Source organism: Pseudopodoces humilis, chromosome 4 (genome assembly GCF_049639895.1).
Source record: "Pseudopodoces humilis isolate 2021_Gansu_Grassland_sample_001 chromosome 4, ASM4963989v1, whole genome shotgun sequence".
In the NCBI taxonomy this organism is placed as follows: Eukaryota; Metazoa; Chordata; class Aves; order Passeriformes; family Paridae; genus Pseudopodoces; species Pseudopodoces humilis.
In genome coordinates this window covers 1,504,401-1,532,206 of record NC_142203.1, presented here as the reverse complement: position 1 = coordinate 1,532,206, position 27,806 = coordinate 1,504,401, and the positions used below count along the sequence as shown (strand labels likewise).

The 27,806-nt window shown below is 38.2% G+C and overlaps 1 protein-coding gene across 2 annotated transcripts in view; it reads right to left on the bottom strand.

Moving 5' to 3' along the window:
- XRCC4 (X-ray repair cross complementing 4) overlaps positions 1-27,806 on the bottom strand; it is a 142,159-nt gene that overhangs the window by 101,417 nt on the left and 12,936 nt on the right. For both annotated transcript variants that reach the window (XM_005529477.3, XM_014258236.2), the window contains exons 2-3: positions 25,570-25,719; positions 22,736-22,923 (exon numbers count right to left, since the gene is read on the bottom strand). In XM_005529477.3, the coding sequence (XP_005529534.1) occupies positions 22,736-22,923; positions 25,570-25,708 (327 nt within the window). In that variant the 5' untranslated portion in view covers positions 25,709-25,719. The remainder of the gene's footprint in view (positions 1-22,735; positions 22,924-25,569; positions 25,720-27,806) is intronic.

Below are 27,806 nucleotides of genomic sequence, written 5' to 3'. Positions count from 1 at the left end.
AGATCAGCTACTTTGAAAACACATGGAATGGAGAAAGGATGTTAAAATGTTATTAGAAACTGCACAAAAATGCAAAATGGACATGGACTCTCCAAGTTTCCACACTCTTACCAGAAAGGCAGTATCTCACACATCTGAGCACTTATATTTGGAAGATCATAAGGGGACATGACAAAGAACAGCAAATGAATTTATTTCACCTCTCTCTAAATAAATTTGAGCAGAAGCTTATGAGATAGCAGGTATCTTATGTCAAGAACCAACATTCATGTGCACAGAATCATCTACTGTGTGCAAAATTAAGTAGCTACAGCTCACAGCAATCATGATTTCTCTCTCTTAAACCTGAAATTAGAGTAGTTTGCCACAGAAGATCACAGTCATGTCCACCTGTGTTGAGCGAGAAGAAGAGAAGAGAAGAGAAGAGAAGAGAAGAGAAGAGAAGAGAAGAGAAGAGAAGAGAAGAGAAGAGAAGAGAAGAGAAGAGAAGAGAAGAGAAGAGAAGAGAAGAGAAGAGAAGAGAAGAGAAGAGAAGAGAAGAGAAGAGAAGAGAAGAGAAGAGAAGAGAAGAGAAGAGAAGAGAAGAGGAGAAGGTAAAAAGGAAAAAAAAAAGGAAAAAAGGAGAAAAAAAGAAAAAAAAGAAAAAGGAGGAAAAAGAAAAGGAAAAGGAAAAAGGACCACCAACCAAATAAACCTCTGTGCCTCTAGAGATTACAAAATATAAAAAACAAGTCCAGAAAATCAGGCATCTATTTTCATCTAAATAATATCCCAGGAGATAACTGATATCTTACCTTCATACAAATTTCACAGATTAATAATTTAGGGCAGTATTCTATAACAATAATTAACTGGTGTCTTACTTTCCTACAAGTTTTACCAATTAGTAATTTAGGGTAGCATTCTATACAAATATTAGGACTGCACCTAAAACCATGCAATTGCAAAACTTTTTTTAGGGACATTATTCTCTTCCCCCCACACACAGTGAGGCAGATCTTGTCAATGGAGAACAAAACACTTTTGTCATACACCTCCCAAGAGGAAAGACAGCTCTCTGCAGAACTGCAAGATAATTCACGTCAAAACGAGGAGGAATCCTAACTACTCTGAAAACAAATACTGTATTTCAAAACCCACTGGGAGGAGCCCGTTGTGCAAGAGGTCAGGATAGTTAGTGCTCCTCTACTTCAGCTCATTAATTGTAGCCAAGGATGGATTTATTTATAAATACGAGATAAGTTCTCTATCATGCCATGATTATTGCCTCTCTTGTCTAAACCAGCAACATAAGTCTTATACACAAGCTTCCTTTTCCTTTCCACTGGTTCTCAAGTTAAAAAATAGCAACTGAAAAGCAAAACCCAAACAGGATGACTCGTCTCACTTTTCTCCTTGATAAATTGGGAGCAACATTTTAATATAACATTATATTTAAATAAGCCATAAGTAAAACAAACAACAGCACAAATCAACTGTGATGGCTGACTTGTCCAGAAAGCAGACACTTCCTGGCAGAAAAGTTGGGAAGTTGCAGTGTTGGAGCAGTAGATGAAACAATCCCTCCTAGCGTAACAACTTCAGCTTAGTGAAAAAGAAAACTCTTAGTGTTTCCAGAGGAAGCTTTTCCCCCTCTGCAGCTCTAAGCTGGGTTCATACTATTTCATACAGCGATTCTGCAAAGGAGACTCAGACGTGGCGATGCCTGGAGAGATGGAAGATGGAATCTCACCAGTTAATCAGCAGCAGTTCACGCTGCTCTGAGCAGACAGGGCTCCTTCCATGCACCCTTCAGGGCAAAATCAGATGTTGGACGGATTGTGGAGGCCTGGAGAGCTCAGCACAAGAAAAACATGGAGCTACTGGAGCAGATCCAGAGGAGGCCACGGAGCTGCTCCAGGGTTGGAGCTCTGCTGCTCTGGAGCCCGGCTGAGAGAGCTGGAGGTGTTCCTGCAGAAGAGAAAGCTCCAGGGACAGCTCAGAGCCCCTTCCAGGGCCTGAAGGGACTCCAGGGGAGCTGGAGAGGGACTGGGGACAAGGGATGGAGGGCCAGGAGCCAGGGAATGGCTGCCAGTGGCAGAGGGCAGGGCTGGATGGGATCTTGGGCAGGAATTGTTCCCTGGCAGGGTGGGCAGGCCCTGGCACAGGGTGCCCAGAGCAGCTGGGGCTGCCCCTGGATCCCTGGCAGTGCCCAAGGCCAGGCTGGACATTGGGGCTGGGAGCTCCTGGGACACTGGGAGCTGGCCCTGCCGTGCCTGGGGTGGGAATGGAGGGGCTCTGGGGTTCCTTCCAACCCAAACCATTCCACAATTCCATTACTTTAAAAGTGATTCAATCAAGTAGTGAAAAGCAATGATACACAAAAACTCAGAGCAATTTAATCCCTCAGAGTGATGAAGCATAATATATTTTGGTCCTACCCAACTTGTAAGAATGTAAAGGGATTACAGTTTTCTGACATTAATATTTTCAGTCATGGTGACACTGTAATTTCAGGAAAGGCATTTTATAACTCCTGTGGAATTATTCCATTATCATTAGAAGGTTCTCTGCCACTCTTTCATCTTGTAGAATATTGAGGCAACAACCCCTTCCACCACAAAGCCAATAAAAATCAAATCAAACCAAACAAAAAAACCAAAAAACCTAAAACACAACAAAAAAAAACCCCAAAAAACTCATAAAACACAAAACAAACCAAAAAGCAAAAACAACAAAAAAAACCCCAAAACACAAACGAAAACCCAAAAAAACCAACCAAAAAACCCCAAACTAAAAACACCCCAACAAACAAAAAAACCAAAAACCACACACACCAAAAATCTCCCAAAAAAAACCAAAAGAAAACCACCAATAAACCCCACAGAAACAAACAAAAACTAGCCAAACAAACAATTAATGCAGGTTTGTTTAGCATTAATCATATTCCAGAGCATAATGGGTTTAGAGTTCCATTTTCCACAGCGCCAACCAGTTTGCAGCTTTGATAGAATCGGCCCTCTTTCAGAACAAATGCATGTTTACAAAGACTTACAATAATATGCCAGCCATGGAAGAGTTTTTGATGTCAAGGACTCCATTATATGTTTGGGTGCAAGTTCAACAACAGCTGCTCCAGATTTAATGAAGGTAGTACTCCAGGGACGGACATTTCCTGGATTTATTTATGGGAGCTTGCAGAAAATGTTCAATGTGTACCAAAATATACATTGTTCAGAGGCTTTCATGCTTGAGAGTGAAACTCTCAATGTTTGATTCATAATGGCTATTTCACAAGGGCTTACAGGAAATAAAACTGTTTATTTTAATTGCATACAGCAAAAATGTTAGAAAAGAAAGATTTATGTTCTCTAGTGACAGTGAATGTTTTGGGCTAATTTGTCATGGTTACCATGGACAGAAAATAAAGGAATACTATTCAAGCACTACTCCAGTTCAAGCACTACTCCAATTCATAGACAACTTAAAGTATCAGCAAATACTCAAGTCCTGTGGGCTCTCTTTTTAATAGTTCATGTAAACTTACAGCATCTTTTTAATCCAGCATAATTACCAGTGCAAACCCAGCATTTTACCTTTATTTTTCTTTTTGTTAACAGTTCATACTTCCTGTTAGTGGAAAATAAAAAATAAACCTGTGAATTTAAGATAATTTTAACAGCAATTACACAATACTCAAAAGACTAGATAGTTTTTTCACTATTAGTGATCTCTAATTGTGTCAAGTTGGTTTTCCACTCCAGCTCAGGATTTCTGTTCTTGTTTGACTGTAACATGGCAATTTCTTTAAAACAAACAAAAAACCCCAGTGTTTTCCCTTTTCACTTGCATATTGTCTAACAAAAAAGTCTAGGAAGAAACAGATGGAAAATGATGCATCTGCCTATATTTAAAGGTCAGGGAAATTAGCAGTATGAGGAGAATTTTGATAAAGATTAACACGGGAAATTTGATTACAGTGTATCCTCTGATAATAGAAATCAAAATGCGAATTTAAAAAATATTGTACGTTTTACCTTTTCTTTTCTTTGAATATTCCAATGTCTGTATTGGCCAATGCTTTGAAAAGCAGAACCACTGCCTACAGGTTCACACCTAGTCTGTAGAAATTTTAGCTTTCCACTGTTTTGTCTTTGCTTTCCTGAACTGGTGACCAGACAATGGTCTCACATTTCTTAGGCCTCACAAAGCATTAGAAAACTCAAATACCCTACAAGTGTGAGCTTTTTTGTGCCTTTTTGCTACAAATCGGTTTCACTGTGAACTGAGACACCAAAATGAGGAGTTTGCTTTCCATTTTTCATTCCACTATTCCACTGTTTTTCTCCTTTCTTTCAAAGCTTCACTGTTTTGCCACAGTTTCTCTCACATCAATTTTTCACACTTGTTTATCAGTACAGATGAATGTGTCCAAAGTTGAGAGCAGTTCTTTTAACTGAGATTACTTTTTGTTTGAAGTAGTGTTCAAACCGAAGCCACTTCACTGTTTTTGAGAAAAATGAACAGAAAAATAGATTTAAATTAAAAAAACAAGTGTTGTTCTCAACTTCAGTTTGTTCTTGTCTAACACCTGCATTAAAAAAGTGACAGTACACAAGAACAATTCTATTTTAACCTGAGTAAGTCCTCAATCTCTTTCCTTAGGGATTTGTCCTTAAGATTTGTCCTTTCTCATTATTTAAACATTGCAAATCGCTGTCATTCAGAAAGAAATGTGAAGGAAGGGGTCAGTAATGGCCCTACAAATGGAAAACAAATACTTGTTTGCTTTCTTCACATTAAACTCCAACACTAATGAGCCATCCAAAAAAATATTAAAGATTTTTCATTGGCCCAAAATAGTAATGTAGGGTTAAAACTGAATTTTTTTTGAAAATAAGTGTTACCTTTTATTAACTCTTATCTTTTTTTTCTATATAGTTTCCATATTTTTGGGCTTTTAAGATGTGCATTTTTAAGCTTTTCCCCTAAAGTTCATAATGGGGACTGCCAAAATTTTGAGTGAAAGCTAAAATTCTTACTCAGATAGGCAACTGTGGTAGGCATACTTCAAAGAAATAATGATTTTTTAAAAATCAATAAAATGTATCAATTTCACCTTCAAATCTTGTATATTATTGTTTAGTTTGGACATTTCCCATACCAAGATTTCTTTTTCTTTGAGACACAACCTAAAGGGGTCTAGATGCCACTGTTATGCACAGAAACTCCATGCAAAAAAATGTGAAACGTAATTAAAATTATATTTGATCAACAAATACAAGAAGTAGACTTCAAGTCAAGTAACTTCAAGGAAGCTAAGCCCTACAATTAGCATTATTTTTCACAATTTTCTCTTTCTCTGTAGCATTTAATTCCAGAACAATTTTCCCCACCAAAAATCCTATGCTAGCCCAGTAAAGCTAACATCATCACCTCAGTCCTCAGAACAGCCTGAAACCTGCTTTTCATGTATAATAATCCAGTTACCAACATCAGAAGGCTTGTCCTAAAACCATTAATTGCCTTTTCATCACAATGTGGTGGCAGCAAGCAGCTTTAATCCAATTTATAAATAAAATCGGCAAAAAAAAAAATTAATTAATTAATTTTTCCTCAATATTACCGCTCAGCCTGCATTATTCTCTGGATTTAGTAGGGCTGAATGAAAAGTGAGAGCTATTAACAGCTTTCTTTTTAGTAGCAATTAGCTAATTAATGGCCTTTTATGGGGCTGGCTCGTGTCACCACCCGCTCCAGCTCTGGCTGTGGTGACTCAGGTCACCAGGCAGCGCCAGTGAATCACTGGGTTTGTAAAAAGGGAACTTTTATGACGCAGCTGAGACCTTCCCCTCAGCTTTTTCTGCCCCTCCCAGTGGGTCAGCTCCTCCCTGATGAGGCAGAATCACTCTTCTTTAGAAATTATCTCCTTCCCAGGGCTGTGGAAGAAGCCTCAGCCAGCCCAGACCTGTAATTATTCAGAGGGCATCTGTTATTTTTATCTCACCTTTCCATTTGCCTGCAACTACTGAGGTTGTTCTCCTTGCAAGGCTGAGCTGGAAAACAATTACTGACCTAAAATTTGAGGTACCTGTAAAAAAAAGCCATCAACTTTTCAATCTCAGCCAGCCCACCTGAAGCAAGCTCAGGGGATGTGCATTGCTGTTATCAATCCATATACAACCATCACTTTGATGTTTCTCCTTACAAAAACTGTGCTCCTGTGTATGGGGTTTTTTTGGGTCGCTGTTTTAAAACTGATGTAAATACACAATACTTCCATTGTACACTCAGAACTAGCAATTGCTTTATATTGGATCTGCTATTTACAGCAGTCAGATTTCAGGAGTTACACCCCATTTCAGCCCCACTGAGGCTCGGAGCACAGTCCTGTCTCTGTGCTTCTCCAGCCGAGCCAAGCAAGAAATAAAATGTAAGTTTATATGAGCCTTAGTACCAGAGTCGAAAGAAACTTCTTTCAAGGGAAGACTGGAACTTTTGTTCACTCAGACGGCCAACTTGCAACTGAAATAGCTGGAGGGCAAAGCCCTAAAGCAATTCCAATCTGCACCAACTACCAAGATTTTTAATATTTAAAACAGTTGCTTTCCTACAGGTTGTAAGATTGTGCACTTGTCATTCAATTCAGGAGAGAGAAAACAGTCTGGGTATGGAGCTGAGACTACTTTTTAATTAATTCAGTGGCCCAGTACTCCTAAATTAACTGCATGCTTACAGCAAGGGGCTCAAGAGGGTGACCACATCTGGGACTTTATTTAGGATCATGGAATATTCCTGAGTTTGATGATCCTGATGGATCCCTTCCAAGTCCAGGTGCACAGGACAGCCCCAGCAATCCTACCCTGTGCCAGGGAGTGCTGAGGAAACGCCGCATCTGACACCTACAACACAGAGCTGTCACAGTTGTTGCTGTGTTTTTGTTTATAAACAAATAAAGATGGTGCAGATACAATGCAAAGAGCACTCAGCATTTTTCTCTTCATTACCCAGGTCACCAGGAACAGACCCATGCAGGTCAAGGAAAATAGCCTGGATATATCCAATTTGTAACCAGTTATATTTAACCTCTTAATCAACTTACGTGCCCTTTCTTGAAGGAAAAAAAAAGATAAGTGAACACGTTCACTTCTCTTTTTAAGAAGTGAACATAATTTTTACTTTATAAAACAAGGTGCCAACAAAATTATCATGGAGTGGTATTGATCTAATAGTCTTGATTCCACGATAAAATTCAGCAAGTTACAAACTTAAGTGTGCTCATCTAAGTAATATCTTCCTTAGTAACTAACGGATTGTCTTCGTGACACACAAATATTTTTGCTTTTCAGATTCAGAAGAGGAGATGGATCAGTCTCAGCTGCCCAAAGGTTTTCTAGAAGACTTATAAATTATGAGGAAATTATTTTAAATATTGGCACAGAGCATTTCCAAAGCAGCCTGCATTAGACCACTACAATAACTGCAACCCACCAACATGAGCTCTGAAAGATACTTCCAAAAACAAATGAGATACAATAAAAGTGATGGCCTGCAACCAGGGTTGAACAGAAGCCCTTCATAACTCAGGAACTTGGTGAAAAGAGCAGTGCTGCAAGCTTTTCCAGCATATTGTCCAGTGGGTGAGTAACCAGCAGGAACCACCCTGTCCTGGACCGGCGCTGCCTCCCCGCCTGCCAGCTCAGGCTCCACAGCAGCTCCAAAATCCAGTGCTAAGGTACATAGGCAGGAACTAAAAACTGAGCTTAACTCCTTTTGTTTGCTTGTTTGTGAACCTGGAGTGATGTGTGGAGGGGAAAAAAAATGAAGAAAAATGAAGCAAGACACCGTTCTCTGTTCGGTTTCTAAGACCATCAGAGCCAACCTCGTGCTGTGGTTTTCTTTAGTCAAACATGCAATCATCTTAAATATTCACACAGTATTTCTTAGCTTTATTGAAATATAAACTTGTAGGGACAAAAAGCAGGCTGAGAAGTATCAGACATGTTATACAGATACTCAGTGTTGCTACAATCACACGCTACAGAGGATAATCTTCTTAAATGAACTAACTGCTCACACACTGTGAATTTAAGGGACATTGTCTTTTTTTCTCACTTGTTTATTGTCTGGTTGCCACAGCAATACACTGCCTGTTTGTTTTGAACATGACATGGAGAGCACATTTGTTCAAGGCACTATTTTCTCAGCTTTATACTGTACGTGCACTGATGGTCTCGGGCCAAAGGAGACGCAGGACTCCAAACGCACAAAATCCGAAAGGAATGAATCCGAAAAGAAATGAACTCTGGCCAATCCCAGTTTTAGAGCACCAAAATGTCAGGCTACAGCTGTTCTGCCTTAATGAAGACATATACTGCCCAGCTTTACCCAGTCCTTCTCCCCACCTCCCCCTTTGGAAGGCTGATGATCCTATGTCATCCCACCAAAGGTGAATATCTCACGCAGAGGTTTCCTGCTTTGTGCCCTCCTTTTCTCACTTCCACCTCCAACCTCCACAGGCACAAACCACTTCACAAAAAACAATGTTTCACACAATTTTACAACCCCACAACTACTCTTATTCATTCACAGAGCTGCCCAGAGTTTACAGGGAGAAAACAATAATTTGCTTTTCCCAGTCTCAAAAAGCATCCACTAAATCCAAGCACCAAGACACGAAACATCCATTTCACTTCCAGTGTCTAAGTTCTGACCTTTGCTCAAACCTCTCCAACATGGAAAATTGCTGGCAAAAGCTTCAAGCCCAAACTCCCCTCAAAACCTTCCAACAGGGTTCCTCTAAAGAGACTTCAAAATATTTCTCCAATTTTGAACAACTCTTTCTGCTAAAGTCTAATGTTCTAAGGTTGCCCACATGTTTTTGTTTGAAGAGATCACATCTTTCAACTCACTTTTATTATAAAAATCAAGAAACTGCCCAGTTTCCTCATGATAACCATTTCCACCACTTGGAAAATGCACTCAGACACTTTTTTCTGCTCTCCATCTAAAAGTGATACCAACGTTTCTTCACTCTGAAGAAATGATGGCAGATGATAAGCCTAAAAACAGATATATGAGTCAAGAGCCACACCACTGCCCTGGCACTTTTGAAAATCTTTGGTATCTGATACACCATTCATTCCTGGATTCCATTCTGCCTTGCCTAATTCACCAAAAAGGGGGAACGAAATGCAGAACTTGCATGGCAGATTCTCGTTTCAAAGAAATGCAAGGATAAAGACAAAGAGTAACACAAGATATAAAAAACTAATGTGAGAATTCGCTGACATTTTATTCTCTGAACACATGAAGACGCAGCAGTGATACCTCAAGGACACAACCTTGCAGGGATGTCCTCAGATTTCACCGAGACTTTCTATCTACAGCAGACATGAAACATGAACTACATACATTTTAGGCTTGAACAATAGTACAAATGTAAGAACCACAGCCATTACTTATTTCACTGAGTCTCAAATCCTCAGACATTTCATGGGAAATAATTAAATCCAGCCTTCGTGTAGAACAAGGAAACCTCTGAAATTCTACCTCCAAAAAATCTACTGTGATATTCTGCATCCACAGATTTCCTTAACAATCTTTTTTTTTTTTTTTCTTTTTTTAACTTTTGGGTCAGTCTAAGTGATCTTGACATTCTCTTCTTTGGATGTGAGTAACTATAGGGATGTAAGCCTTGATCCTGTCCTGCAGAGGGATTTTTTTTTTTTTTTTGTAAAGGAAATTTACCAGCCAGAATTACATTTTCATTCTGTAATCCCTTTAGTATTTTAGCAGACTTGCCTATTACTTTAATTCCAGACTGACTACAGCACAGGCAGCTTCAGATTTCAACACCAACAAGTGGGATAGGATACCCACTGCATGCTGACAGAACAGTAGCACATTTTCAAGTCTTCCATAACTTCCCATGGATTTAGCATTAAAACCAGACTTGAGCAAGCCAGACATCAGTTCAGCCAATTCTTTTTGCTCTCTTGGACACCATTTATTTGAGAAGAATGGTAATTTAAATGTGTTCATCTATGTAATATCTTCCCTAGTAACTAATGGATTGTCTTTGTGACACACAAATATTTTTGCTTCTCAGATTCAGAGGAGAAATACTAATGGAACATCTTGGTCTGCTCTGAAGTGATGGCAACTTTTTTCAGCATTATTCAGAAACCAAATAAGCCTAACAAGAGTATAAGCCCAGCACAATTCACAGGTTTTTTTTGGTTTTTTTTTCAAAAAGCATTTCTTCTCATAATTCTATCAGTTGCAGGATTTTTTCATTATATTAATCTTATTCTGATTATCTTTTGTAAACTCATTTTTTTCCATCTAGTCTTTTGTACTTTTACACTCCCACTTAAGCAGGAAAACCCTAATTTAAATGTGCTTTCTTAAGCCAGAAACAGTGAGACTTTTGATCCTATAAATGTTTTAAATCTTGTTGATAGAGATCTATGTACTTGATTCAACCATCTGCATGGTCTTTATTACCTTTTCTAAAGGCAAGGCAGCATAAATCAAATTAATCAAACAAGAATCAATCACCCTTTCTATCTGTGTATAGGAAATCCACCATAATCTGCACATAAAGAACACACAAGCTAAAGAAACTAAATCAAAGATATTGGCTTTGTTATTAAAAAAACCTCAAAAAAACCCCAAAAAAACCCCAACCTACATTCCCATTATTAACTCTCAGCATTATTAATTCTGTCTCATGTTTCTGTAATATTTTAATACCTCACTTCAGGGCAGCCATGAAGAATTTTCATAACTTCCAGAGTGATGGGAAGACAGATATGAGGTTAGCTCTGAACTCCAAAAACTCCCATGCAGCAGCCCGGGCTGCTGCCAAAAGACCACAGATGGATGCCATATGAGCAGCTGAGCCCATGATGCTCAAGGGGAGCCATGGAAATTCTCTGCTTGTAATGCACTCGTGCAGTTCCAAGGTGTAACACACACCAAACCCGGTGTTTTTTTGTAGTTTTAATCTTCAGCTTGATAATTTTATAGCCCAGTGGCTCAGCAGTAAGCTTCAGGGAAGGGACTCAAAAAGGCAAGGTGACAGAAAATTGAAGTGAAAACAATGCAAAAAAAGATGGATGTTAAACAGACCATGAGAGACAGAAGCAGTTTTGAGATTTTCTTTTTAGCTGATTTTTTGTGCTGACAGAACTTAGTGTAAAAATGTAATTATGTTTTTCTACACAAATCCAGACACTAATTTTATCACAGTGATTTGTTGGTTTTTTTGGGGTTTTTTTTTTCAAAAAAGGAAAGGAACAAGCTTTCACTTCTGTTCAGAACAAAGTCTCCAAGTTACAAGCTATCCGTGAATTAAGTCCTTTTGTCTTTTGATAACCAAAACTATTTGCAGAGAGAGCCCAGAAACAGCTTCTCTGATACTCCTAAATTGCATATGACTAATCCAGGGGAGTGGGGTGGAAAAGGGGGATGGAAATCTGCCTGGGCTGAGTCACTGTGAAGGCACAGTAAAGAATGACTGCTGTACAAGTCCAAAGCTATTGAGACATAAATTGGCTGACCTAGTAGCCAGTTTTTAAGGCTTAGCACAAATATGAGAACCGAGCCCTCCCTTGACATCTCACACTTCCCCTTTCAACAAATGAAACTTCTGAGTTGCACTGAGAAATAATTTTCAGCTTACGAGGACGCCACATAGCTGAAATGATCAAAATTTAGAAGCTTTTCAAACTGAAAAGCTGCTGGTTCAGCTGTGTTTGATTGTTTTCTCCAACAGGATCCAGCTAATGGACTGAACAATAAATAGTATTTCTGAAACCCAAACTCCCTTGTAATTGTGTTTGACAGGTAAGTTAAAAGTTCCAGGTTCTTTTTCTTGGCTATCTGCTCTGCTGCTGACTTAAGGACTGCACATCACTCTCTCTCACCAGTGTGAACTTCCTCGTGTTAACACTTGGAAAAGGTAAAACAACAAAAAAGAGAGGCTGAAGTTCTTCAGAGAATATGAACACAAAACCTCCCTAAGTATGAGAAGGCCAACAGGCAGACAGATCAGCTTTTGAAGTCACCATGTAGAGAGGACTATGAAAAACTGATTTCAGGAAAAAACACAGCATTCTCATAGTGCTAAGTTCCCAGTGGAACTTCCAGCAAAAAAAATATTTAATTTGGACAGAAGTGTCCAAACTGAAATACCTACAACAGCACTTCTATAAAACTATCTGGTGTTCATGCCATTGCCTGCAACTGCTGCCATCCCCACCAATTACAACAGTGCACACAGTAAAATAAAAGTATTCTATGACCTAAAATGCTCTGAAACCATAATTTGAAGGGTTTATCTACAGAATGTTTTAAAATTAGCTTCAATGCCCATAGGAAAGACCTGATGGAAATTCAAGATCTTGTCTATCTTGTATAGGTGTCAAGTTGATAATGAATGGAAAATTTAGGACCTGCAAAGCAGCTGGGCATCTACTGCAACCAAAAGATAATCCTTGGAAAACAAACACTGAAGGAAACCAGATCCTATCTCTTTAGCCCATGGCTATGAATACTCACTCTTCTTCACTGAGGAGAGCAGCTGGGACCTGTAAAAAGATGAGCACCCAGCTTAAATGCCCAACTTCAGAGCAAACCAAGAGTCCATTCAGCCATCACTTGGGAAATCCTTAATTACTGCAAAAAAAAAAGCCCTATGGGGCTCAAATGTGTCTTAGCTACAGCTTCCGGTTTTATTAGCACTTTTGTTTCTAAAGTAAAAATACATGTTCACTTCAAAAGGCATGCTCCTTCAAAAAAGGCCACATAAGTCAATTAACAGGTTAAATGTACTTTTCCTAAACTTGTTCAAAGTTTCCAGTGGGGTTTCTGTAGAAATATCAGAACATTTCAGCTAATAAGGTCATTGTGCAATGCAAGCTGTGTTAGTGTAACAGACAGAAGTCTGCAGCCTGGGTGTTAGCAGCAGCCAATCTATGCTATTTGTCAGCAATAACCTGTTTTTGAGCACTACCCAAAAGCTTTAAGAACAAATGCAAGTTTCCATTTTGTCACACAGTACTCAGAAAACAATAATTACACAACACTCATGATTCAAGCATCCATCACAGACTGACACCACATAAATGTTACCTCTACGCTATAAATTCACTTTTCTGAATTCTAAGAAACAGATAAAAAATGCTTTCCCACAATTTCCCCTGCTTTCCCCACAGCATGTCCCTAAGTTCCAATTTCAGAATATTTTTTTCCTTAGCTGCTGCTTTAGCATTAGAGCAAAATACACATCTCCTTCTCAAATCAATGCCTATCACCCTGATCTAAGGCAACAGAGAGCTCAATAAAGCCTGGAAAACCTGGGGCTTCCATCACGTACCAATATGCTGTAACATTTCATCTCTGTTTTTAAAAAGAGTGCCTATGATAAAGACCACTTTCCCTTGATTGCCATTTTCACTTCAAAAGGCACCAAAACAATAAGGCACAGAGAGTTTATGTCACCCACCAGACTACTGAAGCATTAACAGCTTCATGGAGAAACCCACATGAATTTTTCAACAATTATGACTACATTTCTTTTACCACATGGAAATATATTTCTTTCCAGTGTCATGGTCTGGATCAGGTTTAAAGCTGCAGCTGAAAGGAAAACACTCCTGTGTCATGGAATCGATGTTATTTTCCTTAAGCATGTGACCTGACATCTAGGGACTTTCTTTAATTTCTTTTTTAATTAAAGTAGCTGCTATTTGTTGTTGTATTACATCATTTTCCATGCTCAAGTACATAAAATACCCAGTTTTGTAACTCTGTCACTGAGCACAACCTGCAGAGTCACTCACACACCATGAAATACAGGAGTTTCTTCAGGTAGAAGTAACAGAGAACTAAAAATTAATTTACTAAAATCCGAGACTGGCAGGTAACTGAGAAACATTTGACTGATGAATCAAAATCAATTCATCAGATGTGGTGAACTTAACAAAAAGCAGTAGCAGGATTTTGCTGACCTCTGAATTTGCTGTGGAATCACACAGAGAGCTTCCACTACAAGATGATGGTGTCATGAAATTTTAAGCTACGGAAGGCAGACACATCACTGACTCAGTTTAAAGCTTCTCTTTTTCGACAGGGAAACTCTAACACTCCTGAAGAAGTGGTAGGATGAACTCTGGGTTTAGACAGATAGATTTTGTCCAAATCTAGCCCACTGCCTTAAAACTGCAATTTTTTTTAAAAAAAAGGCAACTTAAAGATTAAATTTAAAATATAAGAAAAAAATGTAAGAAAAAAATTGTTTTGAAAAGGGAGAAAGGTCCGGGGTGGCTGTCCCACCAGCTCTGGGGATACTTTAATTAACAAGCTCAGCTTTATCAAGCACTACAGCACTGTAAGAAAAGAGACATTTCCTCCTACTGCACTACTGACTTTGACAGGAAAAAGAAACCACAAGCAAACCCACTACAAAATACTAAGCTGTCAATAGAAGACAAGTTATTGTTAAAGCAAAACACCTTTAATAACTGCCATTAAAAATTCACAAGAAATTAACTGAAGTTGTCTTTAAGGTCCCTACCAGCCTTAATTATTCTATTATTCTGCAAGAAATGTAAAAGATAAAATTGAGTGTATATTTATGGATGTATATTATTATACACATATGATATATAAGTAAATCATTCAAATGTCATGACTATCCATCTCTGAACACACACATTCTCAGAACACTGCCTGGCACACTTCACCTCCTGGCTTATCAGGGGAATTAACACCATCTCAAACACATTTGCATTCTCTATGAGCTCTTTAAGTACCCAGCAAAAAGAACCAGCAAAAAAGTTAGGGAAGCTTTAACACAATGAAGAAATTGTCCAGAAAAATACGTGGAACAAAAACTTCACACTTTTGTGATATGAAGAAAGGAGCACAACAGATGTGAAATGGTTTAGTGGATGTTTCTGTTTAGACAGACCTGGAAAATTGAGTTTCCTAACAAATTAAAGATAGCAGGCAATTCCTATAGGCTTAAAATTCTCCATGACAACTCTTGATTTGTTGTTTTTACCACGAAGCTCTTTAAACAACTTGGACTCTGAATAATATACACAGAAGTATGAGAGATTACAGACAAAGGTATTAATTTCAGAGAAGTGGCACCCTCTGGAAGCCTATCACCCCAGCTGATGTGTCACATTCAGTTTTAGGTATTGGCCCATCCCACAGAAGTTAAACCCAAAATGAGTTAACTGCCTGGTGTCTTTCATCTTGGGTTTGGGTTTTTCAGTGGGGGAGTTCCCAGTGTTTACTAGATCCTGCTCCAAAAAAATACTACTCTTATTCTCTCCACATTTTATCTGCCCCAATTATTTTCTGCAAATCAAGACCCTTAGTGATACTGCATAAGGTCAGCCTTAACCTGTGGTAAACTCTGTGTAAGTTTACATCTTGGCATTCAACAAAGAAAACAGTTTCAGAAAAACTGATTAAAAAACGTTCATGAGGACCACATTGAAAAAGGAAAAGTTGAAGGACTGGTACCTGAACGTTCTTTTCCAGAGAAAGATCTCTGCAGTCAGGCTGGCTTTATCACCAGATTACATCACTGAAATAAGACCTGTTAAACTATAATTATGTCAGGTAACTAATGCAGGTAACAGCCTCCCTGCCACTGGTTACCACAGCACTTCTGTCACCACATGTCCACATAAGAGCCCTAGTAAAATCCCTTTCCCAAACATCCTTAGTGATTCACCTACAGCCTGCAAGGATTTTTGGGAACAAAACATCTTATTTATGTGGTTTACAAGCTTTTCAAGCTAGCACACACACGTAAGAGCAGGCTGATTTTTTCTCTGATCTCTTGAACAAGAGACAACTCATATTTAGTTATTTACAGTCAAGGAAAACTGGGGGTTTGCCCCTCATCACAGCTAACAAAACCGTCAGGTGGTCTCAGAAACGCAACAATTTTCTTACATACAAATCAGTGCATATAAAACCAAAATAAATACTACGTAAATTAGTGCAATTCTTATTTGAATTCCCCATACCCATGTCACTAGTTCTTAATGAGATGAAAACTACATTGCTCAATGTATTCCATCCCAAGTCAGTAACGCTGGCAAAACAAAAATTGCAGTGGTGAATGGCTGATTTAGAGAATCACAGCAGGTCACAGGACTACAGTTTTAACTCCTATGTGAGCCCAAGGAAGTAAAAGATGAAAATGAATTCTGAAGAAAAACCTCACAAAAATTGCAAGTAAAACAGTGCTTGTAAGGACTAGACAACCTCAAAATTTTCTTGAATTAACATCTTCCCCAAATCACCTCAGGCTTGGACCTCTCACCTAAATCAGAACTTGCTAATCCATAGCTCAAGTTAGTCTCTAAAAGCTACATTAGATAAATCCTTTTCTTTCTTTTATTTTTCCTGAGAGTGATTCAGCTGAGAAGAGAATACAGACTCAGGACAGACTGAAGGAGTAGTCAGGTTTACTCCAACTGAATAGCAAAATTCATCCCTGTGATGTTCCTGGGATGGATTAGCTATATAGAACAACAAATTCTCATTCCAGCTGGAATTGAACAGGTATAAAATATGTAGGCAACAAGTTCAGTGTGAATTAATGGAAATAAATATCCCATTGTTTTGCAAAATGTACAGACATCAATTAAGTGAGCAAAGAACTAGGATAAAAAACCCCTGACTGCTTCCAAATTCCAATTTTTCGCACCTCTGCAGCCCCTAAGAGTATTGACTATGTTCTCTTACGAATCTGTGTTAAGCTAATAACCTACAGGTATTACTCACACACTGAAAAGACAATGTGTTTTTATGAACAGAACAAAAAACTGTACCTCAAACTGTTAAAAAACCCCAAAGCTTAAGACCTGTCTGAGAAAAATGCATGCAGAAAGACTAGGTTTTGGGTTCCAAAAGTAAGAAAAAAGACCTGTTACACTTTGTACCCAACAAAGCAGCTGACACCTAATCTTAGATAAAATGTCAGACATTATTTGCAGAGGTACCTGAGAGAAACAAGAGGGAAAGATAATGAAACAAATAATCTTCTAAGGAAGAGCTTTTCCCTGGAATGATGCTACCCAGAAACCTCCTCTTGAAATTGTGTGCTGTACCTGCCTTTCTGGGAAAGGTATTTTTATAAGAGAACCACATTCAAGATTTCAGCGAAGAAAACCTACCTGCCAAAGAATTTTCCAGTGAGACTAAAATACTTCAGAACAACTCTAATTGAATATTTTACTCCCCAATTCCGAATACACGTGCAATTTAGCTTCAGATTTTAAAACTCAAAGACCCTTGGGTTTTGTCCTCGTGATAAAAAACACTCATTCCACATACTGGCTTGTAACAGGCATTATATAATTAGCATTCTGCCAAATCCTATGGGCAGGCACTACACCTCACAGGATTTTTAGGGAACCAGCAAACTTACAGTAGTGCTGTTCCACCAGAAAAAAAAGAGCTGATCTTGCTCTGCTCACTGGACACAGAAATTAGAGACTTGTCTTCACTGTTCAAAGAAAATTTCATTTTTATGTGTAGACTACTAATACAGACTGACTTTATAGTGGAAAACCAAAGATGCATGCATTTTAAATCACTGAAGCTCAAGGAAAGAAATCAACAGCAAATGTAACACTTTCCTCGCTGCACATTCTGCAGCTCCCTTATTTCTTCATCCCATCACCCTGCAGTATTTTCCATATTTGTCACTTTTTAAAAGCACAGGAGATCTTGAATTTGCCCTTTTTTTAAATTTCAAGACATTTTCTGTAACTGCAGCAGAAATAACAGAGGTGTTGAAGTTGCTCTGAGGGTTTTAACTTATCCATTCAATATTTTATATTGGAAAAGGTGCTGTTTTAGTGAACCCAAGAGTTAAAATGAGCTTGAGAGCTCTCCTTTGCAGGAAGAAAGATGAATGGTTCCTCTGGAGCTGTGAGAGAGCTTCTGATGAGAAACCACAGGTGAGATTGTCATTGGTTTTCAGGCTCTGGCTGCTGTTCTCCCTCACAGAAAACACAGGGCTGGGCTCTTGAGGTGAAGGTTTAGAGCCCACACACAGTAATCTCTTTTCCAGTGCACCTACTGTCCTCTGTAATTTGTGTTTGGGAAACTAAAGCTTGTCAATACGCCATGATTTAAAGATTTCTTCCTCCTGAAAGGAAAGCATTTGTACCCCATTCTGCAAATGAAAGTAGGCCTTGATGTCCACACAGGGATTTGAAATGCACAGCAGGTATTCCAGAATTGGAAAATCTGAAAGAATCAAGAGGGAAGGAGGGAAGACAACACAATAACACCAAGAGGGAGAAAAGACAACTGACAATTTTTCTTGCACAAATCCAAATCTGCTATTTTACTAACACGTTAGGTATACTTGAAATGCATTTAGCCACTCATTGTACTCAAGAAATAAGGTGCTTTTCATAGTGTAATTTACAATAGGCTTTAAAGCAATTAAAGTCCCATTTTTATCTAAATGGATAGGTCCAGTGAAATACGCATATCCTAACAGGTTGAGAAAAATAAAGAGAATTTATTCAACACACTGTTTGATTCCTCCTATTTCAACAGCACCAGTTTTAAAGGTATAAGTTACCAGTATTTTAAATTAATTTCCCCAAACTACTGCTTATCAGAAGCAGCAATCAAATACATAATCTAATAGGCTAAGCAAGGAAAATAGCAGAGCTTAATTACTTAATTCACCAGAACTTCTGTCACACCTTGTACACTTACACCTTGTATTGTACACCTAATAATACAGAATCATTCATTCAGAAATGTTTTTTCTTACCTCAAGGCTACAGAAGTAGTGCACTGCATTTCCTGAAATACCTGAAGGTACACCCGAGGTGAGATGGGGAAAATCATCACTCAACATTCTGAGATTACTTACAAGATAACACTTAATGTTTCCATTACATAAGGCACATTAGAAGCCAGCAATTTCCAAAATGGGCTTCCAAGAAACCCATTCAAGTGTCCACTCTCAGGTCTTGAAGTACAAAGATACTGAGTGATATAAGTGATATGAGAGCCATTACTTTCACACTGACCTAAGGATTAATCATTTCATCTTCCTCTCTCCTCAGCTGGTGGAATTGCTGGTGGGAAACAACCTGAACTCTCAGTGACCTTTGCTAACCAAACAACACATCCTCAGTGGTTTGGAGAGAAGTAGCTGTTCAGACCTTGAACCAAGAGAGTTTGGACAGCACAAAGAGCTCTGCCAATTACATTTCTCTCGTTCAGTATGCTGTGAAAAATTTTGGTTAGCACAAACTTCTCCCGCTTTTTTTTTCAACTCTTAGTAAACTTATAATGAACTCACAGGCCCAACCAGGATAAAGCAGCCACAGGAAATGGAGGAGACAAGTAACAGCATCTCTTCCATCATCCTAATTAGCAACAGTGCTGCATCTAAGGTGGAATTTGTTAAGCTTTTACCCTCCCTGTTTACAAACTTGAGCAAAAGGGAAGGAGAAAAAAAAAACCCAGAGCATTTGTAATGCCACATTACTGTAAAAAAAGAGACTGCTAGCACTCAAATAATTGTTTATCAAAGGCTATTTAGTCTATTTAATTGCCATCCCTGAAAAAAAAAAGAAAAAAGAAAAAAAAAAAAAGAAAGAGCTTGCCGGATTTCCATTATTTATTATATGTGGAGTGACTCGCTGAAGCACTTGGAAAGATTTACTTCCCAGTGGTCACCTACTTAGATCAAGCACTAAATCACTGCCTCTGTGGCTGGTGTTTGTTTAGGTGGCAGCAGTTGAGCTGGACCAGCCTCCCTGGCCCCTCGCCGGGGTCTCGGTGTGTGTGGCCCATCCGGGGCTGCAGCTGGATCCGCACACAATTCCCAGACATTGTTATTCCAGGGTCCTTCCCCACACCCCAGACACCCCAACACGGCTCCCAAAGGCAGAGACACCTGTCCTGAGGGAGGTAAATCACAAGCACGCCGGGATTTTCACTAAACGTGTTGGAATTCTCACAAAAACACACCGGGATTTTCACCGAACCCATCGGGATTTGCACCAAACGCGTCAGGCTTTTTAAAGGCATGATTTCCTATCCTGAGGCACAGCCAGAACCAGTGCTTCCACAGCTCAGACTTCGTTATCTCCTGACCAACATTTCAAAATAAATAAGTACTAAAACCCCTGTGAACATGCCGTAAGTTAAATTACTTTTCTTATTCTGTTACTTCTAAGCTTTACAGACAACTACAAAACAAACATGTTACACTGTGCTCCCTCTAAATCAGACAGGAATTCTTCGTGACTTGGGAAGAATTTGGAAGTTTTCCTTCCATTCAAAACACAAACCATCAGCATTCATCCATTACACAAACCTCACATACATGTCATTATTATACACTGACAATTATAAACACATTTAAAATTACATGCAGATACAGGTTTGGTTTTATTCCATCAAAGCAGGAGTAGGTGTAAGGACATCCTTTTAATCACCCAGACATCAGGTCATGGAAGGAACCTATTTGTTCATTATTAACTGAAGAACAAGTGAATAAAACACCTTGTTAAGTCATCAAATGTACTACAGTGCAGATAATTAAAGTGCATTTTTCATGCCAGTCCCTTTCAAAGCAAGGGGCACAATGGAGCTGCCACCACTTCCTCCAGAAAACACCTGAGCAGTAAAACAAATTTCCATATCAGAAACCATTTCCCAATATTATACCTATGTTTTCCTTTGCTTAACATCACCCCACTTCTTTTATTTGCACTCCTACACACCACCCAACACAGTTTTGGCACATAATTAGGCTTTATGGAAGCAGAGCTTCAGCAAGTTGCTGCAAAGAAGGCAAAACTCATTCCAAATGCCATGGTTTGGTACAGCCACGAAAACAATAAACCAGTTTCTAGCTCAGAGATTTGCCAGTCACTAGTCCCATGTGAGATGGAGAACAATGACAGAGCTCAGCTCTGGAAATTACTGGGCACAGGTGACTGCTGGTGATCAGCATCAAGTTCTAGGCAGGTCCCATTAAAAATAATTAATATAACTGAATTTGTGTATATATGCATGCATATATTTCTAAAAAATAAGGCAAGGCATATTATTGATTTTCTAAGACTACAAAATTGAGTCTCAGCCACCCAAGTACCAACTTCATCAAAAGATTTTGCCAAAATTTTTACTTATATTAATTGATAAACATTTTGTAATGTAAAGTGTAACAACACATTTCAGAAGTTTTTGCATTTTTTTTACAAAAAACTGCTAATTATTAAACTGATAAGAGATAAACACTGAATTTAAGTCATGTTTAAGCTGAAGAGTAATTTCTCTATGCTTCCTCTGTGCTAAATTTATATTTAGTTGAATATCAGCCTTCTGGATGTACAGAGCCCAGGAAGAGTAATTTCCTAATGTTATGCTAAAAGAGAGAGACTACAAGTACTTCCACAGACAGTTTGCAAAACATTTGGAGTATATTCTGTTACACACCTGAAATCTATTCCTAGTACCTAATTCTATTATTTAATTCTTCATAATTGCTTTGGCAATTTTACTTGTAGGCATTAGTTTAGTACAGAAGGAGAAAAAAAAAAAGGTGTATTTTCACCCAAGAAATCCTATCTTACCTAAAAACACTCTTTCAACACCCAAAGTTTAAAACATACATAGGAATCAAAGTTATTTGTGTTTTCAGTCTCTTTGGCCGGATTATTATTTTCCCACATTGACATAAAGTTGTTTTCATACAAATTAAATTTATCATAAGCCTTAATTGATGGAAACATGTATTAGGTGACCCCAGAAACACAAGGATATTTTCACTTAATAAAAAATACAGCATGTATTTAACCTGGCCTGTATTTAGGACACGTGTGACACAGAGCAGAACCAAAAAAAAAAAAAAGGATTCTTAACCTTACTGCTCTCAATTTCTGAGTACAGTTTGATCCTAAACTTGCAACATCGTCATGAACAATTGAACAGCTCACAAGGTTTAGGGTCAATATGGCCTTGGATAAATTCACAGAAATACTTATAATGCAGACTTATAAGGTAGATTTACAAGCCCTAACTTTGGCTCCTCATGAGCCAAACTGGGCTGAAATTTCCTATACTGCACAAAGAAAAAAACATGTAAAAGAACTAAAAGGAAAAAAAAAAAAAAAGGACAAACTAGGAGATTAACCTTAAGTTAGCTTTTTTCCTCAGAGAGGTTTCAACACAGCAAAGCACAACCTGAAATATCCAGAATGTCTACAGATACAGATTATACTGGTTTCTTTCCTATTTTAAGAGGGTCCTTCCCTTTGCAGCCAAGCAAGCAGAATGGAACCACTTTCCCATTTGCAGTTTAACGCAAGAATTTCAGCCTTAGCTTACAAAATATCTGAAGCAGTAGAAAAGCTATTTTTAAAACTATGTTTGAGCATTTGAAAGTAATATTGCCTGAATATTATTTTTTTTCCAATTTAGGTGAGTAGGACAGAGAGAGGCTGAAGAAACAAGGATAACAGAAGTGCACAGGAGGCTACAATACGAAAAGGGCAGCATCCATCCCAAAACACCAACTTTCTTTTTAGCTCGGCAGACGAAAGAGCTCACAACACTCATCCAATCTGGATGAGTATCACACATCTGTCTGACTTTAAAGACCATAATAAAATACAAAAATGTATTTCATTCTCATAGTTTAACAGTTAAATTTAAACATTTATCTACTTACAGAGCCATCTTTCAGGTTCCTTTCATAGGAGAAGTGACAGGCCTTGCTCTGCTCATCTCTTGAAATCACGAAGTTGTATCTGCCAGCTGACTCTTCTCCAGCTATCAGTGCTTTCCTCAGCTCTGCCACATATTTTTCTCTGTCCATTTCTATGTCAGCAGCCTCCCTAGAAATGTCTGCTTCAAACACTACCAGAAAGAGAGGAATAAATATTATTATTTATAATAATATTTATGCAAGGAATAAATATTCATATATGTGTGAACAAGTATATGCAATATACATTACATATAAAACATAATTAATACACATTTATACATGTCAAATACATTTATATACATTTACTATATATAAATAGCACACATATTATATATATAATATATGTATTTTAGAGCACATATAATTTTTAATTTTAATTTTTAAACAATTTTTTTTTAATATATACATATATTTATATGTATATACAAACAGACACCTACTAGGTGACTTTCAAGGTCCCTTCCAACCCAAGGCATTCTGTAATTCTAGGAAATATTAGGAGATTATTCTTCCCTTGAACACACATTGGCCATTTTCACATGTGGAAATGTACAGAAATACTTTACAGAAGTTCTGTACTCTTTTTTTCCCTGTCTGAAAATGGGTTATTTCCTTTTTGCTACTCATCCACAGTTCCAGTTGCCTAAAGTTACCCAAAACAGTACAGAGAGAAATGTGGAATCCCATGCAGAGTGAGGCAAAGAGGCAAAAAGGCAAGTTTGAAACACAAAAGATGTTAATCTGGAACACTGATTTCAATACTGAGAAGATAAACTTTTAATAACAAGAAAATAATAATAAGAAAGACACTAAAATACTGCAATAGAGCACTGTAGGTTCTTTTTCTCCTGTATATGCTGCTTGTTCCTTTATGATATAAAACCAGCAGAACTGATCAATCATTGGGAAAATACACATAAATCCTCATAGGTATAGGTCTTTAAGCCAATACCAATGTAACACACTAGATTACATTGCACATTTTTGTGCTTCTCCTCCCCTCCAATATTCACTGTATTCCCTCTCTCCTTAAACAGGACTTAAACAGCACTCCTAACACATTTCATCATCACATTAAACATACAAAACCCATAAAAGACAACTCCATCAGCAGCTCTCACTCTCTTCCTGGTAGGTCTTGCCAAGGAAAATAATCCACAGCATGAGAAACCCAAAAGGGATTTCCCACAGCAAGAATATTCTGACCGTTGCTTTCCCTTTCCCTTTTGAATTTAAAATGGAAGCAGTCTCAAAAATGATCTAATAACTTTAGAAAGTAACTAAAACTGATGTTTCGTGGAATGAAGCAGAGATCAGTGCAGTAGAAAAGCCTCATGCACAAGAACACCAACCCCCAGTGAATTATTAATTATTTGAATATGAATTATTCAAGGAACAAGAAAGTCAATAAAGATTTCTTAGAAAGGGATCAAATTCTTCCAGAGCAGAAAAAAACTCTCCTTTGGATGAGCACCCAGCGCTCACGGCTGAACTGTTGTGGGTTTCTTTCTTTACTTTTTAGTGGAGTGAGGTCACCCTGTTTTCACTGCCCCTCTGTTTTGGAAAATCATTATGCCCCATTACACCAGATGCAGGAACTCCACAAAATGAGAACTATGTCCACCTATTTCTTCTACACATTCCCAGCTATACTGGCACAGCCTTCACTGGGAAAAATAAGAATCATCTTTTTGTGAATTCTAAAACAGGGATTTTGAAGCTGCCTAAGAACGAGAAAATCCTTTAAACAGAAAAACCAGTATTTGTCAGTGTTAACACCCTTCTTCTTATTTTCAAAATAACTTGACATTACAATTGTCCAGCCAAGAAAGAAAAACCTTTCATTACTGGAAATCAGGATTGGAACTCATGTGTTTGCTTTGTGCAGGGACCCCTGATCGATGGAGTGTTTGAAATGTTAAAAAGGAATATGGAAAAGCAGATTTAATTTATGTGTTGATTTTAATTTACATTTATCTAATCTCAGATCTATATGAAAGCTTGGCTTATGTAGGAACTGAGGAGAAACAACACCCACAGGGCAGGGAGAAGGAAGAAAGGAAATTCATAGACACTTCTTATAATTCAGACAAAGCGTCCAGAAAATGGTTTTGCCTACAGTTTGCTGAAAATACACAATTCTCTCCTCCCTTTGAAATATTTTTGCTACCCAGAGAAGGGCCTTTGATCAAGTATTTGATATTCCTCAAGGAACACACAAATCCAACCTTTTCTGACTGGGCATGAATGACAGAAGCATGCACATATGCAGAGACACATCCCCTTACTGAGGTTTCAGAGAGGAGAAAAAAATCGCACAGGCTAAGATTTTCCTACAATCATTTATTGTCCCTTTTCCTCCCCAAAAATTCAATTCAGTACGAAATACAGCTACCTTTGGCTATTAAAATTTCATGAAAACATTTTAGAAACATCTGCAATTAAAGTCTTCATGGACTCCAACTTGCAAATGGAACTTGCGTACACATTTGTTCAAGAATCTGGAGAAGACACGGAAGTGTTACTTCAGCATCACTCCAAGAAATTATACATTCTTGAGAAAGAACAAAACATTGCATATCCATGTGCTGAACGAATTAGTTTTAGCTTTGACACACAATAATCTCTCCAAATTTCAGAGTTCTCTGGCCACATCCCAGAAGATCATGAACCCTACCTCCTCCATCACAGGGGAAAACACGCCCCTGAAATTTCCATACAAGTTGAGTTATTATGAATTATTAGGAATTATTGAACAGTAATAACTTAAATTAATGTACTTCTCTTTCCATTACCTGTCCCAGTCCAGGCACACTGACAATCACTAAGAAGTAAATCAAAGCCAGTGCCTAAATCCTTCTCCCATGACACCTGTAGAAAATAGGTTGCTTCTGGATCAGAAACTGGATGAATTCTGTTCAAAGTCTTCTCCATCTTCTCAATACCTGTTTAAAAAGCAAGATAATCTTGTTACAACCACTGGGGTGCTTAACAGCTTTATGTAACTAGCTTGGGGGTTGTATATGTGTGGAATATACAAATACAAGCACACTTGTAATTTTATTCTACTTTCCTCCCCAAATTCAGTTTGTCAGAGAACTGGTGATACTTGCAAACAGGAAACTGGATTATAATAAGTAAGGTTTCAGTGCCAACAATTAAATGTACTTGAATAGTCTCAAATTAAGAAGCTGTCAGGAAGCTGGGGGACAGGAAATTACTATACCCAAGCTCTTCCCCATGGCTCTGTTTTTAACTCACAGTCTGCTATCACCCAAAGTACAGAACATTTAACATAATTCAAAATAATCAATATTCATCTGGAAGACTGCCACGTGAAAGCTGCTACTAAGCTTCACAGCAAAGCAGAGGGTGTAGCAAATGCCAGAAACCCAAAGGAAATATTTTAAGCACGGGATTCTGCAGAGAACAAAATATATGATGTTACAGTGAATATTTTTGCTCCATGGCAAAGCAACTTGGCAACCTGTGCCTGACCTAAGACCTTCTCAAGAATCCCATGTATTTATACACAACTTAAGGGAAGTGACTGAGAAAAGGCAACATGTTCACCCACAGACTAAAAGTAGCATGTAAAAGGAGGAAAAACCCAGATGAGGCATTTAAACTACATGCACTGAATACAATGGTTCTTGGGCAGGGATTAAACGCTCTATCAAGGTTTCCATCTAAAGCGCAGCAGTAAATAATCACGACCAGGATGAGCTCAGGCCCTGAGGGGATTCTGTTCTCCAAGAAGGAGTAGAAGGAAGCTCTTTCTTTGCTCCTGGACATTGAGAAACAAATCTAGATACAGATTTATTTACTGCCTTGGTTTCCCCAAAAATTGTCACTTTCAGGTTAGGAGGAGCAGCTTTAGCTGCAGTTGACTGAGCTGTTCCTGACCCTTCCTCAACTCTGCACTCAGCATTTCAAAATGCCTCTCCCTTGCCCAGACAAGCATAGAACATACGAATTTAAGCTTTGGTTTTCAAGCATAAAGCTTTAGTATTTACATCTCTAAACCACCACCATTTTTACTGTTACAGATGTCACACTCCACCTTTCTATTTCCTGAAAATGCAACAGAAACTAGAAAGTTACCAGAACATAATCTGAAAAATTAATCTGAGTTTTCTAGTTCCATCACTAATCAGATGGCCATTTCAGAAAATCTGCAGTGTATCTGTGCACTTGTAAGCAAGAACAAAAACATTAAATATTTGGGGGTGGACAGCTGGAACGATGCCTTTGCCATTAGTGACTCCAGAAATAAAGGCATTTTCAAGATTTGTGGGGCACTAACTGCCTGGCCATGGGTCACTAACAAGCACGGGGCAGGAAACAAGCAATGCATGCTCAAGCACACATGCATGCACTTTCCTTTGCCTGCCAGAATCCCTTTTGCTTCTTGTTAATTATGGAAAAATACAATTTCTCATGAAATATTTTCACAGCAGTCCTCTCTGAAGGACAAAGGTTTTAAAATATTTCAATTAAAGACTATAAAACAATATCAGACAACCCTGACAGACAGCACACAGGGTATTGATGCAAATATGTGTAGTTCAACAGGAAGGTTTTGCTTGTTTTATGTGATTTTTATCACAAAGTAGAGCAGCATTCAGTGAAAAACACCTGCACTAGAGGCTTTCTTATCAACACAGACTGTTTATAACAAAAAACAAAGCAAGAGAATTAGATTTTCTACTTATAGAATGAAGTCAGGCAGTCCTCAGTCAGAAAAAGTGAGGTCAAGAGCAGCAGAGGAAAGAAGCCTGTTTATTCATTTAAAGATGCACTAACAAGGTCTCTGAGGCCTGAGACTAAATTCATTCGATACAGTGATACTGGCTTCCTGTGCACACATCAGTATTTTGTTCCAGTGATACAGCACAGCTAGAAATGAAAAGTTCTGTTTAGACAACACTCTTAGTACCCCTGTGGTGAAACACAGCCTCAAGAGAATGAGGAGAAACAACCAAGAATAATACCCTGAACTTTGAAACAAACACAAAATACGGTTTTCCTG